At 41.1% G+C, this 17,496-nt stretch overlaps 1 protein-coding gene and 1 pseudogene across 4 annotated transcripts in view; one reads left to right on the top strand and one right to left on the bottom strand.

The window, feature by feature from the left end:
- Positions 1-13,505, bottom strand: part of ZNF613 (zinc finger protein 613) — a 15,355-nt gene extending 1,850 nt beyond the window's left edge. Inside the window, exons 1-5 of one of the 4 annotated variants that reach the window (XR_002777512.1) lie at positions 13,334-13,505; positions 10,052-10,260; positions 7,215-7,341; positions 6,859-7,002; positions 1,505-3,239 (exon numbers count right to left, since the gene is read on the bottom strand). Coding sequence is in view for 3 of the 4 variants with exons in the window: in XM_011381696.2 (XP_011379998.1) it covers positions 1,567-3,239; positions 6,859-7,002; positions 7,215-7,341; positions 10,052-10,066 (1,959 nt within the window). In the remaining variant the exon portion in view is untranslated. Of the gene's footprint in view, positions 1-965; positions 3,240-6,858; positions 7,003-7,214; positions 7,382-10,051; positions 10,261-13,333 lie in introns of those variants that run through there. The other 3 variants (XM_011381698.2, XM_011381696.2, XM_011381697.2) reach the window with 3 other exon arrangements.
- Positions 9,041-9,159, top strand: LOC111732369 (annotated as a pseudogene).
- Positions 13,506-17,496: the final 3,991 nt, after the last annotated feature.

Below are 17,496 nucleotides of genomic sequence, written 5' to 3'. Positions count from 1 at the left end.
GATTAGACTTCTTATCCACCACCATATGACATATAACACAGACAAATATAGATCAGAGGTCATGCACATACTCACATATTCCCATCATCAGTATTTGTAACTTCCATGGTGGTGCCGACTCAGCCAGTTAAAGTCCATTCCTGACTGCCCTTTCCTCCCCTAACCTGCTGAGCTCTGTGAGCCTCCCTCTATTTCTTGCTCATACTCAAGAGGCAATGGCGGCAGAGGAGGAGAAGGCAGTGGAGGAGTACGAAGGTCCTCATGCCCCTCCAAAGTCCTTTGCAGTGTAGTAACGTACTCATTACCTTCTCCTCTTGGGAGTCTTTGGAATACTCCGATTTTTGTGATAAAAAAGAAATCAGGCCAATAGCGATTATTGCAGGATTTAAGGGCAGTCGATTTAACTCTGGAAATTATTTGTGCCACTCAATCTGGCCTCCCCACCCCTACTATGATTCCTTGGAATTATCATCTTGTCATTATAGATTTGAAAGACTGTTTCTTTACCATACCTTTAGATCCAGAAGATGAGAAACGTTTTGTTTTTAGCCTCCCTTCCCTTAATTTTAAAGAACCTATGAACAGATACCAATGGAACGTTCTTCCTCAGGGTATGGCTAACAGCCCTACATTATGTCAAAATTTTGTTGCTCAGGCAGTATTACTACCAGTTAGAAAAAGTTTCCAAATTCCTACATCATCCATTTTATGGATGACGTCTTGCTTGCGCATGCAGAGGAAAGAGTATTGCTACAGGCGTATCTGAGTTACAGATATCTTCACAAAATTATGGTCTTTGCATTGCACCAGAGAAAGTTCAGAGGTGTGCCCTTTTTTCATATTTAGGAACTATAATTTTTCAGCGAACAATTAAACCACAAAAGGTTCAAATTCGATTCGACTCGTGAAAAATGCTCAGTGATTTTCAAAAACTACTTGGAGATATCAATTGGCTTAAGCCACAATTAGAAATTACCACAGGACAACTACAGGCTTTATTTGATATTTTGAGAGGAGATTCGGATCCCTCTTCTCCAAGAGAATTAACTCCTGCCGCTAAACGGGCTTTACATTTAGTAAATAAGGCTATGCAAAATACACGGGTCTATCGCATAGACCTCTCTCTGCCTTTGATATTAATAATTTGTCCAACTAAACCTCTTCCAACTGGAGTTATATGGCAGAAACCACGGCCAGTAGAATGGTTACATTTGCGTAATTCTGCTTCAAAAATTCTTAACCCTTGTTATGATTTAACTGATGGGGCAGAACGCACCACTGAAAACCCTGCCACGTTCATTGCCTTCAAAGGTCCAACAGTTTCTCTCCTGTGTGAACTCTTTGCCACCTTTTGAAGTCTTATGCTGAGAAAAGACTTTCCATGGTCATTATATTTCTGCCACCAATGAGCTCACTGATATGTGACCTTTGAAGCACTGATAGGGTCCGTCTTTCCACAAAAGGCTCGCCCAGTCTCTGTAATCAGGCTTGTCTCAGTATACACTTATCGGCCATATAATAAGCTAGGTTTTATTCAAAGGTTTTCCACCTTGATTGTATCACAGTTTATTCCTGTGTGACATAGAATATGACATAATTGGTCGCCGAAGGCACTACCACATCACTGCATTCGTAAGGTTTCTCTGTGCAAATTCTATCTTCTGCTGATGGTGCACCTCTGGCACCTGGCTGTCGCACGATAGTCACGTTCCTATCTGCTAGAAACCCACTGATGTGTAATGAAGTCTGAGCTGCCACAGAAGACATCTGCACGGTCACTGTACCAACAGGGCTTTTCTCCTTTATATCGCTTGACTGTGATGAGCTGTGATTCTTACAGAATGAATTTTCCAACGTGACTGAACCTGCATGTTTCTCTCTTGCATGTGGCATTCTCTTATGAGACAAAAGGCAGGACAAGTTGGAGAAAGCTTTTCCACAATCAGCGCACCGATAGGGTTTCTCTCCTGTACGAGTTCTTTGATGTCTATTGAGGCATGACTTATTTCTGAAGTCTTTCCCACAATCACTGCATGTATAAGGTTTCTCTCCTGTGTGAATTCTCCGATGCTTAATGAGATCTGAATTGTGTGAATAGGATTTTCCACATTCGGTACATACAAAGGGAGTCTTTCCAGTGTGAAATCTCTGATGTGCCATGAGGCAAGATTTCTGGCTGAAGCCTTTCCCACAGTCTGTGCATACATAGGGCTTCTCTCCAGTGTGAGTTCGCTGATGTATAAGGAGATTGCCCTTCTGGATGAAGCCTTTTCCACATTCATTGCATATATAGGGTTTCTCTCCTGTATGTGTTCGCTGATGTACAATGAGATTGCTCTTATGAATGAAACCTTTCCCACAGTCACTGCATATATACGACTTCTCTCCTGTATGAGTTTTCTGATGGGCATTGAACTGAGCTTTACAGCGGAATGTTTTGTCACACTCTGTGCATTCATAAGGTTTTTCTCCTGTATGAGTTCTCTGATGTTCAATGAGCGTGAACTTTCTGGAGAAAGCTTTGTCACACAGACTGCATCCATGAGGTTTCTCTCCTGTATGAACTCTCTGATGGTTAATGAGCCGAGACTTCCTGATGAAGCCTTTTCCACATTCATCGCATAAATAGGGTTTCTCTCCTGTGTGTGTCTTCTGATGAGCCAGCAGCCGTGATTTCCTGGGGAAGGCTTTGTCACATTCGGTGCACTCATACCGTTTCTCTCCTATATGAGTTTTCTGATGTTCGGTGAGCCTGAACTTCCTAGAGAAGGCTTTCCCACATACACTGCATCCATGAGGTTTCTCTCCTGTATGAACACTCTGATGATAGATAAGGCGAGACTTCTTGATGAAGGCTTTCCCGCATTCACTGCATACATGGGGTTTATTTATCTTTTCAACTCTATGATGTTTAATAAATTGTGAATTTCCACATTCGAGAATTTTAATTTCAGCATGAAACTGCTCATGCTTTGCATGGAGGAAGGATTTCATATCTCCATTAACCTTAACAGGGTTCTTTACTTCATAGCTTTCGTTCTGGTTGACAAAAGTTACATTTGGTTTCAATGCTTTCCCGTGTAAATCAAACATATTATGATTTTGCTTTAAAGGAAAATTGTTTTTAAGCCGATGAACAATGTTTCCAAATGCATTATGTTCATGGTATTGTCCCATTCTCTTTAGACATCTTTGATTTTGCAAGTGCCCCTGTAAATGCACGTTATCTTTCTGGATTTCTAGGAAAAAGAGAATAATGAATCTTTCCATGCGCTTGGTATAGAATAAATATCATAAACAGTTCTGTGTAGGCTGGCTCTTTATTTACAACACTATGATCTCGGTTTCGAGAAACTCCAAGTAAGTATGTTTGTTATCACTTGAACAAAGGTAAAATGCAGTAAAATAAACAAAGGTAAAAACAGTATATAAACAAGATTAGTTCATTCAAAATGAGCAAATACAGAATTGCTTGCTTTCTAAATGTGACCTTATAAAGCATGCTGAGGTAGTAAAATAAAATCAAGTTACTATTCGCACTAGACCACAGAGATATTTGTTTCAAAATGATGTGGGACACATTCATACATCCAGAAATCCTTACTAAATTATGACTATGTACCAAGCATTGTGCTAAAGATGAAAATAGAGAAACATTCCTTTTTTTCATCGAGCATGCATTCTGCTTAGGGAAAACCGAACAAAAATGCACTGATGAAGAAGGCAGGTACAAACTGTGGTTTGAGGCAGCAATGGAGAGCAAAGTGTTAGAAATCAGGATATAATCTGGAGAAAGACAAGACTTTCCCATGGTTTCAACACTGTGTGATGAATAAACATGAGGAATAATGGATTATTCCTAACTACTTGACCTGGGCCACTGGATAGGTCGGCAGTGCGTTTTAATGAGATGGGGACTATTACTGAAGTTTGCAATGTGGGGAAATCAAGTGTGCATTTCAAAGTATACAGACCTTCAGATGGGTTTTATATTACCAATACAGGCATGAAAAGCTTAACTGGGTATAGATGTTTGAGAATGGTTTTAACCACTCTATCATTAACTATCTTATCATTAGTATATAAGTATTATATAAGGACAGAGAACTGAATGAGATCATGTTCAGAAAAATGTGTAGACTGAAGGAAGATGAAAGCAAGGGACTATATTTATAGTTATTGTAACATTAAGAGTGTGGCTTTTAAAAAGCCCACTGAGAGGCGCCGAACACTGTCTGTGATAAAGGAAATAAGCATTCATATACTCAGGAAACTACAAGGGTTTTAGAAGCTCTGTGCCAGGAACTGGGGCCAAAGACCAAACACATATTTCTTATATCACAACATCACACTAGGGAACTGTCACCTTTTCCAGTCATACTTTGCCCTTGTACACATGTAATATTGAAAATATTTCCATTTCCATGCAATGATCTCCAAACCCACCTTGCCAATAACGGCAACTTCTTTCAAAATCCTATACAAACAACTTGGTTTCCATCATTTAAAGAGTCCAAAATATCACAATTCTGATCCCAGACCGAGAGTTTTGGCAGTTAGTTTTGCCTTCCATTTGTCTTTTCTAGGATAAAGAAGAATGTTTTCTAGAACTACTGGATGTATTTTACTATTGCTACAATACTGGCACCCAGTTAAAAAGTAAGACTACATATCCAAGGATAATACAAGTCAAACTTCCAACTCCACCATTCTACCTCGATTTCTAACAAAGTCTACAATAGTTAAGCCTGGATAAAAGTTATATTACCCATGATTACCCCATTTGTCCATGCTCACACTCCACGGGTTCCCCTACAAATACCTTCTCAAATTGGCTATCATGTGGCCAGCTTCAGACCAATTTTTTGACAGTCCCCACAGGGCCCTATATATTTCCAACTTCACACCTTCATCATCTTTATTCAAATCCTAGTCATTCTATCATTTCCCCATCCTATGTCACTATAAGCTGTTTCCCCGAAATTTCTAAAGTATTCCCCACATCTTTACTCTTCATTTTGACAATTAACTTCACACGGCCCTGAACTTTAGTAAAAGATGCTTCATTTGAAAGCTGTACTTCTACAGATTACATGAAGATTTCTCCTCCAGTTGTTACTAAAAAGTTACTCCTAGAATGCTTTAGTTCTCACTAAATTCAATCCCTTCTAGCACATAATATGACTGTTATTCACCAAATGCCTCCAATGGCCAACTTACAGCATTACATGTAGACTAGTCCAGGTTGTCACCCCAAATCTAACAAAACGCTCTCAAAAGAAGAGGCCTTGAAACTACGCATTTAACAAATATTCTTTCTGATTGCTAGCTGTCCAAGGCTCTTCTTAATCTGTACTCACGCCACAGGAGATCTCACTCAGTTCGTATTTCTACCTCTAGTCCTATACTCTCCCTGAATTCCTCGGACGGAAAATACTGGGGAGACGCCTTTAAATATAGTTGGCTCTGAGTTTAGGGAAAAGAAAGGAAGTTCTGTATACGCAAGACGGTATCATATCATGGAGGCTGTTGACAGAAGCGAAATTTCCATCGTATACAGCTGGTAATATGATTAACTGGGACTTCAGGTCATCAGACTATCACGAGGAAAAGGAGGAAAGCTTTCAGGGAAAGAATCCAGCAATATCATTTAAGATAAACTAAAATAATGATCAGAATCAATGATTATACAAGGAAATAAAAGCTAAGCAGGCATGAGGTTTAATGATATGTTTTGGTCAAGAACAGAGAGTGAAAAATTTTAAGAAATCAATAAGAACAGCAAAGATTTTAAATCAGGGAGGTGAGGAGGCAGAGAAGCATCTAGGAGAAAACACGTTTCGCCTGCCCCTGGTTCCTGGCACAGAGCTCCTGACACTGATCATTTCCTAAGTGGTAAAAGCACTAGGTGCATCTTTTGTATAGAAGCTTCGAGCCCTTTCCCCATACCTTGCCCCATTCACCTCTTCTATCTGGCTATTCCTAAGTGATGTCCTTTAATAATAAACTGATAATCTCAGTAAAATGTTTCTCTGAGTTCTGTGAGCCATTCTAGCAAATTAATCAAACCCAAGTTGGGAGTCTTGGGAATGTCTGATTTATAGCAGGTTGATCAGAAGTGCGTGTGACAACCTGGACTTGTTATTGACAACTGAAGTGGAGGCAGAGACAATCTTGCAGGACTGAGCCCTTAACCTATGGGATCTGACACTACCTACAGGGAGCTAGTATCGGAATTGAGAGTTAAACTGTAGGATACCCAGTGGGTGTCACAGAGAATTACTTGTTGTGGAGAAGAGCCCTCAGACATCTGGTGTCAGATGTGTTGAGGAGGGCTCTTTTTCCGACACAGTCAGGATATATGACAATAATAAAAGGTGCTATAGACTTAATGTGTATGTCTATAATTTATACGTTGAAATTTATACATTGAAATCCTAACTCCCAATCAGAAATGGGTGGGGGTGGATGTTAGGAAGGGAAATTACCATTATCCAAAGGGGCGAGAAGGTGCAGGAGTCAGAAGACAGTGCTAAAATCAAACATCTCTTCTTGGAGAGAGGCATGTAAGGTGGAATTTCAGAGCAAGAAAAGCAGAAGCGACGGCGTTGGGGGAGGAAGGATGTTAACATTTGAGAATTCTAAGATACCTAGAAGGGAAAACAATCGAGACCTAGATGAAATCAACAGGGATCAAATTCAAGAAGAGATGTGTCCTTCTACACACCTAAAAGATTAAGAGCTCTCTTGTGAGAGATCGGTGGGGGCTCTGTTTACATGTCCTGAGAATCCTTCACAGATGTAACACCTCTGAATGACTAGAACATGACTTCTGCCTCCTCATTCTCTCTCACTAACCTGGACAGATTCGACTGTGGACTTCATCTTCTACTGCCCACGGTTCTCCTTGTTCCAATCTGGAGAGAGCATCCGGCTTGCTAACTTGATACCCTGTTCGTGGGAAGTGACAGAAGAGGCAGGCTCTTTGAATTGGGCTGTGGTCTGCCAACATAGAAGAATGTTATATTTTAGGAACTATGTAATTTGTAGGACAGCAAAGTAAAGGCACATTATACCCTCTACTTTGGGACCAGAGAGGGTACTGAGAATCTGCCACTTCGGAGCACCACAGACACTCCAAAACTTTCTAAAGCTGAGAATAAAAAGACCACTGACTGAGGACTCTCTGAGTGACACTGGGCAGCTGTCCTCACCTACTGACACCAGGTTGCTGTAGTTCTCCGACATCACGTCCCGGTACAGGTCCTTCTGATCGGGGTCGAGGAGCTGCCACTCCTCCCAGGTGAAGTCCACAGCCACGTCCTCCAGTGTCAGCGGTTCCTGTAATAACACGGTCCTGCTTAATCTGTTTCTCTAGTTACTGAAAGAGAAGGAATGTGAAGGAAATTGTTCTGCTCATTTCTACCACATAGGCTACATCTCCCAACTTAAGTATTTTGATTTTTTTAAAAACTAGATTGTTACAGAGCCAAAATCTATCCATATCCATATTCAAGATCAACCTCTAGCAAAATATTCTGGAATCATGCAGTCAACTATCACTCAACAAATAAAAAAATCTATTTAAGTCATTAAATTCTCTTGCTGAACTAGATTTGCAAAATATATATTTGAAGCATTTTTTCCCCCCTTTGGAAGTAGGCCCATGTTTGCCAGGCATTAAATATATTCTAGTATATCAGGATGAATAAAACCTATTCCTACATTCACCATCAATCTTGATAACTATTATCAGAATAAACCATGAAAAAATCCAGATAAACATGCTACATATTAAATTAGTATATTTTTATATGTTAGGAGGAATAAAAGCATCTTTCCAAAACATATCCAAAGAACAAGAGACTACTAGAAATCATTCAGGAGACTAAAAAATAAATAGCAACCTTCAAAAAGTATATAAACACAGTCACATGCCATATAACGACACTTCAGTCAGTGATGGACTGCGTACACGACAGTGTTATACCATACAGCTCAGGTGAGCAGTGGCCTACACCATCTAAGTTTGTATAAGGGCACTCTACGGTGTTCACACAATGAAGAAGTTGCTTAGTGACACATTTCTCAGAATATATCTCTATCATTAAGCAGAGCGTGGCTGTATGTACATATAATTTATATTTACATTATCAGGTAGGTTCACAGTATATTAGATACACTGAAAAAATAATGAACTAGAAGGCAGATCTCAGAAGAAATTACTCAAAATGCAGCAAAAGGCCATAGCAATGGAATATATAAATGAGAGAATCATAAATATACAGGCTATGGTGAGGGCTGACAGTTATCAATCCAGTTTATGAAAGAGTAAACATCTATCACATGGGAAGGCACTACCCAAAGGTCTAAGGGCTGCGATAGATACATCTGTAACTATCTATACAGACATAGAGGTACACACAGGTACAGTGACAGGAATACACCCTACTGCCCACTTGTCACACTGTACTAGGGGATTAGGAAAGAAGCATAAAGAGTATCATACTTTTTTACTACATATGCTTTGTAATCGCTGAAGTTTTAAAAATGTATCCACTGCAACAACATGGATGGACGTAGAAGGTACTATGCTAAGTGAAATAAGTCAGACAGAGAAAGACAAATACCATATGATTTCACTTGTACGCAGAATTGAAAGAACAAAATAAATGAACAAATAAAGCAGAAACAGACTCATAGATACAGAGAACAAAACTGATGGTTGCCAGATAGAGGGAATTGGGGGGCTGAATGAAAAAGATGAAGAAATTAAGAAGTACAAATTGGCAGTTACAAAATAGATATGGGGATATAAATAAAGTACAGCACAGAGGACACAGTCAATAACGTTGTAATAACTGTATGGTACCAGGTGGGTATCAAATTTATCAGGAGGATTGCTTTGTAAATTATATAAATGTCTAACCACTGTACTATGCACGTGAAACTAATGTAAAATAGTACTAAATGTCAACTGTAATTGAAAAGTAAAATTTAAGAAAAATTGAATAAAACAGAAAAAAAAACTAAAAATGTAGTCTACGGCCATGCCACCCTGAACATGCTCGAACTCTCCAGATCTCGGAAGCTAAGCAGGGTCGGGCCCGGTTAGTACTTGGATGGGAGACCACCTAGGAAGACCAGGTGCTGTAGGTATTTAAAAATAATAATAATAAAATAAAAAAATGTTTAAATAAATACCCCTCCGCCCCAAAAATGTATCCAATACGTTCGAATAAATTTTCATAGGCAATAGAAGAGGCAGTAGGAATTGGCTTTGAACACAGGAAAGGAAAGTGTTGTTTTAGAGAGAGGACATTCCAAAGTAAATCCTCTGGGACCCCAACAACCTTGGCAGACAACAGTACTTTCAAATCTCTATTTCCAACCCTGAACTCAAAAACCAGTTCAGCCACCTATTCACACAGGACCGTTGACGTCATGCAATCCTTCCATTTTCTTAGGTTATCTAGGTTTTGTTTCTAGATTAACCCTGGCTGCTGCAAGGCTGGGTCCATGGGTCACCCTACTATGGTACCATGAAAAACTGTGCCTGCTGAGATCTCATACTCTATTCTCAAAGAAGACTCTGAGGAGCCCTGTTTTGGCATTTACGAGAAAGCTGAAGTTAAGGACACTGTCTACCATCTTTAGAAGAAACAACAACAAAAAATGTCCTATCACCTAAGTGTCAGGAAACATTTACATCTTCTAAGGAACCTGTGTGCTTTCTCCTCAGAGTCAGTACACAGCCTATCATCATCATGATCATCTCTGGTTGTGGCAGCTGTCAGAGAGATCACACAGAAGGTGACAACTAATATAACCCATAGGATGCTCCAGTCACACGATGTTCCAACAGTAGTCACTTAGTGCAGATTCCAGAAAGAATAAATTCCTGATCCTACTTTGCCTTGATGTTGGACTCTAAATTTATTTATGGACAAATCCTACTTTACCAATTTAGACTTCTCTCTTTAATTTAATCGTGTTCGATTGCTCCCGAAATCAAACACAGAATGAAAGAATGAAACAAACTAAAAGTCACCTGGGCCTGAATCATTTTCTTCTGTTACTGGGTAATGGCCACTAATGAGGATGCTGTGTCTTTAGTGTCTTCTTCAATCGCCTTAAATCTCTGGTTAGAACTCTTAAGTCTCCAGTCAGTGGTGTCCCCACAAATGACAACGTTCAGGTTCTGAAATCTTTTCCTCACTTCAAATGATGTATCTGGTTCCTGGAGCCAGGACCTGTGGGCTGAAAAGTAAATTCGCTTTGAGTGTACATTTTCTCTGGGCCCAGATGTTGTCGCTGCTGTCACTTACCTGATTTCAAGGCCATCTATTCCTTTATTTGAAGCTCCAGAAGCTCTGGAGAAATAAAACATAAGATCGTGAATGCGTGAATGGGTATATCATTCTTCTTGAAGTGGGATGACTGGGAAAGGGAAGATAGAAAAGCAGAACCAGAACAATATGATGCCCCTGCGGCAGGGGACTTCTCACCCAGATCAGCTTTTGCAAAGAAAACATAGAAAAAGTGAGGACCTGGACATCTATTTCTTAGAAACTCTATGTGCTCATGTCCCTGTTCAGAAGTCTTTGTACATGTCATATAGAAATATACCTCAGTGTGACGACAAATGTATCTAAGCCAAGTATTACCCAACAGACCGTTTTCACTAATCATTATGTAAAAGAAACAAAGGAAAACCAATAAAAAAAAATTGAAGCATATAGACCAAGCCTATTATTTGTGGGTACGTATACACTTAGTAAAAGTAGAAAAACACGTGTTGTATAAAACAAGTTCAAGAAAGTGGTTTTCTGCGGGGAGGGAAGGCGGAGTGGGCTAGAGGATGTTGTGGAGAGTGGACTGTAAGCTGACAAGGTCATGATAAGATGTGGCTTTGGGGAAATAGAAGAAAGTGTTGTTATTCCTAAGGGAAACCGCTTATGCCAGCGATGGTATGTTCTTATATAAAAGCACCTTGCAAAAATAAAACTGAGTCATTGTTCCATCCTAATCCCAGTTTTCTGTCTTCTTTCTTTTCTAAATCTCCCACTGTTCCCACTCAGGTCTATTTTCCAGGGCTGCGCTGGACGTGGCAGAATTTAGCACTTGCTGAACGTGGCAAATATCACGTAAGTTGCACCTGCATCACTTTATAAAAGTACCAATGATCTATATATGTAAATATGTACATAAATAAATCATGTACATGATTTAAGAAAATCCCAGTGAGTGAAAATGGCAGAGTAAGCAGCTCCAAAGGCCCATCCCACCATGACATCAAAAAAATCAAGTGAAAACTGTCAGCATAAAACAAAGAAAAAACTTGGTCAGAATTCTGAAAAGCAGTCAAAAAAGCAGCAACAGAATGAGCACTGAATCAAAAAAAAAAAAAAGGAAAAAAAGAAAAAAGAAAGAAGGAAAGAAAAGAAAAGAAAAAAAACCTTAAAAACCACAGGAAAGCTCTGTGCCAATTTGCTTGTAGTAAAGATGGCAGTCATCCTTCCCAGTGTGGGACCCTGGAAGGACCAGAGCAGACCTTATTCAGAAAGAACTGAGTCTGTCTGTTCAAACCTGTCTGGGGCCAAACTGAAGAACTGAGGCAACGTGCTCATCTCTGCTCCACCTAATCTGGAACTTACTCAGGGAGAAAAAGCAGCAGGCAGTTCTCAAAAGCATTGTAAGGAGAATGAATCCGCAGCAGCCTGGAGCAAAAGATTACAGCTGAGGCACAGCTGAAAGTTCACAGGAAAAGCTGGGAAAAGAATTTCTTTGGGAAATCAGGCCACTCGAGAGCATCGGTCAACTGTATAAAGCTATGTACCTGTACAGGGCAGGATGCCTGCTCAGAAGAGATTCAAGAAGACCCTAAGCTTTTCCGCTGGGTGACCTCTACACTCCGTGCAAGCAGGAAATGAAGGCTAAGGTAGAGCTGTAAACAGCCTGGCTAAGCACTGAAGGAGCACACCAGGACACGACACACAACTACGAACACATTATACTAAGCGAAAGCAGCCCGACACAGAAGTTAACATATTGTACGATTCCACCATATGAAATATTCAGAATAGGTAAATGTCAGAGTCTGGGGGAAGGAAGAATGTAGAGTGACTGCCTAATGCATGTAGGACTTGCTTTTGGGGTGATGATAATGTTCTGGGACCAGACAGGTTGCACAATATCATGAATGTGCTAAAAGCCGCTTATTGTTGACTTTCGATTGTAAATTTTAAGTTTTGCGAATTTCACCTCAATTAAAAAAATCAAATACATCTGACATATGTCCAGTGAAATGATATAAGTAATTTTTCCAAAGCTGAGAGCAAGACAAGGATGGGCAGTATCACCAGCATTATCTATAACTATTCTGGAGATGCAACCCCATTAACTTGATATAGAACCGAGTAAGAATAATCAACATTAGAGAAGAGGAAGCAAATTATAAGAAGTTCCCCAATATGAATAAGCAAAAGTAAGAGTTCCAAAGATTTGAGTGAACATATATCAAAACTAAGTTTTTAGTCACCTGAGTACAGAATTTATATCTAAAAATTGATAACATTCCAAAACACATGCTCCTTACAGCAGTGCAACATGACTCAATATTTGGGGGGAATAGTTTAACATTTTGTACTGAATACTTTCAATAGAGGTATTAGAATCCAAAAATCCGCTTCTAGGAATTTTTGCAACGAAAATAATGGCATACACATCAAAGTTGATGTAAAAGTATTATTTAGGTCTATTAATGGAGGCTTAATTGAATGAAGAAAAATACACACACCTAATGAAATACTATGCAGCTATTAAAAATGCTAACAATCTATTTAGAGAAAAGATGTCTGCCTCAAAGTTATGTATCGCAAAAGCACATAAAAAGGTGTTCAGAGAAATGCATATCAAAACCGGAAATGAGCTACTATGGCTTCACACCCCCTAAAACAGCTTTAATAAAAACATGAAAATAACACGTGTTGGTGAGTATTTGGAGGAACTGAAATCCTCATAGGATGCTGATGTTAACGTAACACGGTGCAGCCCCTCTGCAAAAGTCTAGTAGTTCCTCAAATGATTAAACACATTTATGACCAAGCAATTTCACTCCAGGCTTTTATCCAGAAGTAAAAGCACGTCCAGACAGGCACCAAGGCCTGATCACTGACTCTGAATCCTTGATCTCGACAGGCCTTTTGTCACTGGCAACTACAATCCCTCGGCTGCAAAGGCACCCCAGCCGAAGGCACCCCAGCCACCGACTCCCGCTTGCTTCCTCTCCCCCCAAAGATCCACGGCTCCCCCCACACAGCCACCCAGACACCTGAGTCCTCTCATTCTGTTCCACGGAGCACGCCACACACAGGGTTTTCCCAAAAGGCAACCGCAACCTTCTGAAACCTGCATTTCCGTGAATTGTTTTCCTTGCGCGTCCTCGCCCAACCTCCCCGCCAGCCTACGTATGCCGGCAGAAAAGGGTCCGAGTCGCCACTGCGGAGCACGATCGCCGGAATTTCCGGTGGTTCCGCGAAGGAAATATGTCTGCGCCCGTCACGGATCTAGGGGGCGGCCATCTTGCCACACTGACGTACAGACGGCAAAGGGTCCGTTTTTGTTGGAATACCCAGGGAAGTCTCCGAAACTTCCTAATTTCCTGGCAACTTGAAATCCTGCGCCGCAAACTGCATTGATTTTTAAGAAGTTCAAGGTCACATAAGACATAGACGGTGTGGGCTACGTTCACTCTAACAGGCCGGGGAGAAAAGTAATCCAGTTTGCATAAAGCGAGATTTGGAAAGGACACTGTGGGCGCAGCCATCTTAGAAGGTATCCGTACAGAACAAAAACATGACTTTTTAGCGACGATAAAAGAGCAAACGTACAGATCGAAAGGCAAATATTCCTGAGAACGCTTCTTGCTAAATGTGAAGGGTAAGAGGAAGATTTTGGTGATAGAAAAGGGTCTTCTACTCACATAATGGGGAAAAAAAATACGAAAACCTAGCTTGCCTTTGGGGTTAGGACATGGTTACCGCCCGAAGGGTGGGATTGGGGGGCGGGTTGGGTGGGAGTGGATAGCCTTGTTCATTCTCTTTGACGTGACAATTCCAATTATAATAATTTCTTCACTAGAAATTATATGTGAAAATAGAGTTGACATAAGGTCTGCACAGAAATTTCTACTAACAACTTCTATTCTTCTATTCCTCCCCATTTCATCATATTCCACCTAGGTCAGGAACATTGGCTCTCCCTCTAGCTCTGTCCTCCCACTAGCCCTCTCACCTTTCACCCTGGAGCTGTCGCCTTACCTGCACCACCAATCCTGGCTGGAGAAGATATTGTTGCAGAACTGTTCCGAGACAAGACCGGCGAGAAATCAAACACCATTCAGAGACTTGGAGAACTCAGGTTTATTACGCTGGCAGTGCCAAAAGAGCTAGTGCTCTGAAGATCTGGGCCCCGAGCTCAGGGGTAACCTTACTTTTATAGGGCTTAACAAGCAAAGACAATACATCTGTTATCTAGACAGAACAAGCAAAGGGGAGGGTAAGTCTTTAGTTGATCTCGAGATCAGTCTGCACTTTGGCCTATGCAGCAAACATGTCTACAGAAGCAGAAGAAAGAGCTGATTACAGAGTTAGCCATTTGAGTGGGAAATTCCTCTTCATCCCCCTGTTTTGATGTCCTTTAAATTCTTATAGGGCATCAACCTCCTGATCTTCCTGGCCAGGGGCTGGTTTAAGGGTGGTCTTGATGTCACAACCATCTGTAACTTCATGGATTCTAGGCGTGAGGAGACAAACTTGACAAGACAGTTCAGGATACAGGGACCAAATAAGAGAGCTATGAAGCACCTGCAAGTGAGAGAAGGCAGGATCCCCAATTCTATATTCTAGACTAGGAGCCCCATGAATCATTCAATTGTTGACGGAGTAGGGCGGACCCCTTCCAGGATAGGATGACCTCAGTGTCTTTGCAAGCAGGCCCAGAAACCCCCTAATAATTTTCCTGCCTAACTCCTTTCTAAGAGCCATGAATCATCTTGTTATTAGTATGGGTGTTGAGGGACAGGGGGTCTCTTCTTCCATATCTGCTTCCTGCTGAGACGGGTCATAGTCCCTGCCTACTGGGGTTTCAAGGAGCTCTTTCCCTTTCTGCCTTAATCAGGATGGAGTCTTGGGTTTTCTGCTGAAGTGCAACCTCAGTCCCTAGACAAGGAACTTCCTTCTCTGCCCTGTCTCAGTTATTGGACACCTTAAAGACCTTTGTCACCAAGGCAGCTGTGAGGTTTGGGTCTAGGCTCCAACTTTTGGAGCTTCCTTTGAATAATGGGTACAGACCAAGTTATGAAATGTATAGCCAGCAGTGTCTGGCCCTCATACTTTGGTCTAATGTTAGTATATTCTCAAAAAGTCTCAGAAAACTGGTTAAGGCAACATAAAACACAGAAATTATTTTCATTAAGCATGGAATTTTTGTTTTCTACTCAGAAAACTTTTCCATAACATCAGTAGCAGACCAATAGTCTATGAAATATTAAAACAATTCTAATTTTGCATTAGCTTACTTTTGGCATTTAAATTTCCAATTTTCTTTAGCTTAATCACAAAAATTTCCTCTCAGGATTTCTCTTCACAAACCTTCTACCACTTGCCTCATTCCTTCAGTTTGCTTCTTTCCACTCATTCACAAATAACCAACTTTAAGACAAACACCTTTCCTCCAATTCCATTCGAAATAAATCTCCATACTTTATACCTTCTGTTACCAAAAATATTTTCCTTTCCATCATAATTAGAATTTTTACTGAACCACCATATTACATATAACACAGACAAATATAGATCAGAGTTCATGCACGTACTCATATATTCCCATCATCAGTATTTGTAACTTCCCTGAGGGTATATTGTGGAGAGCAGATTGTAAGCTGACAAGGTCCTTGCAATCTGTGAGGTAAACCAAGGGTTGCCTCGCCACAACGAACCCTCCTAAGAATGGAGAAGTAAGAACTGTTCTGGGAACAATGTGGTGTTGCTCTGAGACGGGTGTATGCTCATAGCCTCAAGCAGACAGAACTGCAAAAGATCATAGCAGGGTGTGGGGTGGGTGATTGTGCAGAGGATGATCTTATCTTAGCCAGCAACTGTATGCTCTTGTATAAAAGCAGCCATTGCTCCACCATCAGTGGACAGTGGACCTCCTGATCCCAGCTGTCTGTCTTCTTTCTTTTCTTAATCTCCCACTGTTCCCACTCAGGTACATTCTCCAGAGCCACGCCAGACATGGCAGGATTTGCCACTTGCTGGACGCAGCAGTTACTGCTCTCATATGAGAGGGTGATGGCTTCAACCAGGCGGGAATGGTGGGCGTTGGTCCAGTTCTGGGTGTATTTATAAAGGAGAGCAGGTGTGATCGATTCCTGAGGTAGATGGCGGTGTGTATGAGTGAGAAACAAATGAAGGGTGATGCTGAGAAGCTTTGCCATAATAAAAGAGAACAGTGGACATGAAACTGATGGTGATGGAGGTGGTATGTGGAGAAGGCAAATTGGGTTGGGAAACCAGGACTTTGCCTATACTTGCAGCCGCTGGCTCCCTAGCGCTAGCATCACCGCCTCAGCTCCGCCTCAGCTCCGCCTCAGATCATCAGGCATTAGATTCTCACAGGAGCACTAGTCCCTGGCTCCAGAAAGGTGGGGGCCACTGCTTTAAGGCACCAGCACTGTGCAAGGCACTGTACTACACAGAGGGGACATCAGTGAATGCAACAGGCAAAGGACACAGCCATTATGGACATTACGATCTAGTAAGTGGATTATATAATGTCAAGAAGTGATAACTCCTATGAGGAAAAATAAAGCCTAGTAATAGATAGTAATGTATAGGTTGTAATGAGGGAGGTTTTATTCCTGCCTTCGCCCCACCACCACCTTTTCCGGATATAATTTAAAATTTGAGCCAACACTGAAGTACTGAGTGGAGTCATGCATCATAATATTTATAACCAGACAACATTCCAGGGCTGTTTCGTTTCTTTTTTGTTTTTAAAAAGATTTCTTTTTCAAACGCAGTTGACATGAACTATGTTAGTTTCAGGTGTATAACCTAGTGATTAGACATTTGTGTAATTTATGAAGTGATTCCCACGGTGAGCCCCACACAGGACTCTTCCTAATGACTCACTTTGACAGGGTTCCTGCCTCAGCAACCTGAATGCAAATTCCCCAGTCACATCCCACCCCTGATGAACCAGAACCTCTGGGGCTGGAGTCCAGGACTCTATTTTTAACAGCTGTCGGAGCACACCTCATTTTGACATTCCCCGCCCTAAATCCTGGGTTAGTGTCCCCATCATCAGCCTCGCATTTTAATGGAACGGATTCAGGTTGGGCCCTCCCCATGCATTCCAGACCTTTCCTGGCCTCATTTTAGTGGGTTTGTACCCGAATCTCCACTCCAGTGACAACTTAGGCTCCTCCCA

Source organism: Pteropus vampyrus, unplaced genomic scaffold, assembly GCF_000151845.1.
Source record: "Pteropus vampyrus isolate Shadow unplaced genomic scaffold, Pvam_2.0 Scaffold448, whole genome shotgun sequence".
Taxonomy (NCBI): Eukaryota; Metazoa; Chordata; class Mammalia; order Chiroptera; family Pteropodidae; genus Pteropus; species Pteropus vampyrus.
This window is presented reverse-complemented; position numbering and strand designations above follow the sequence as displayed.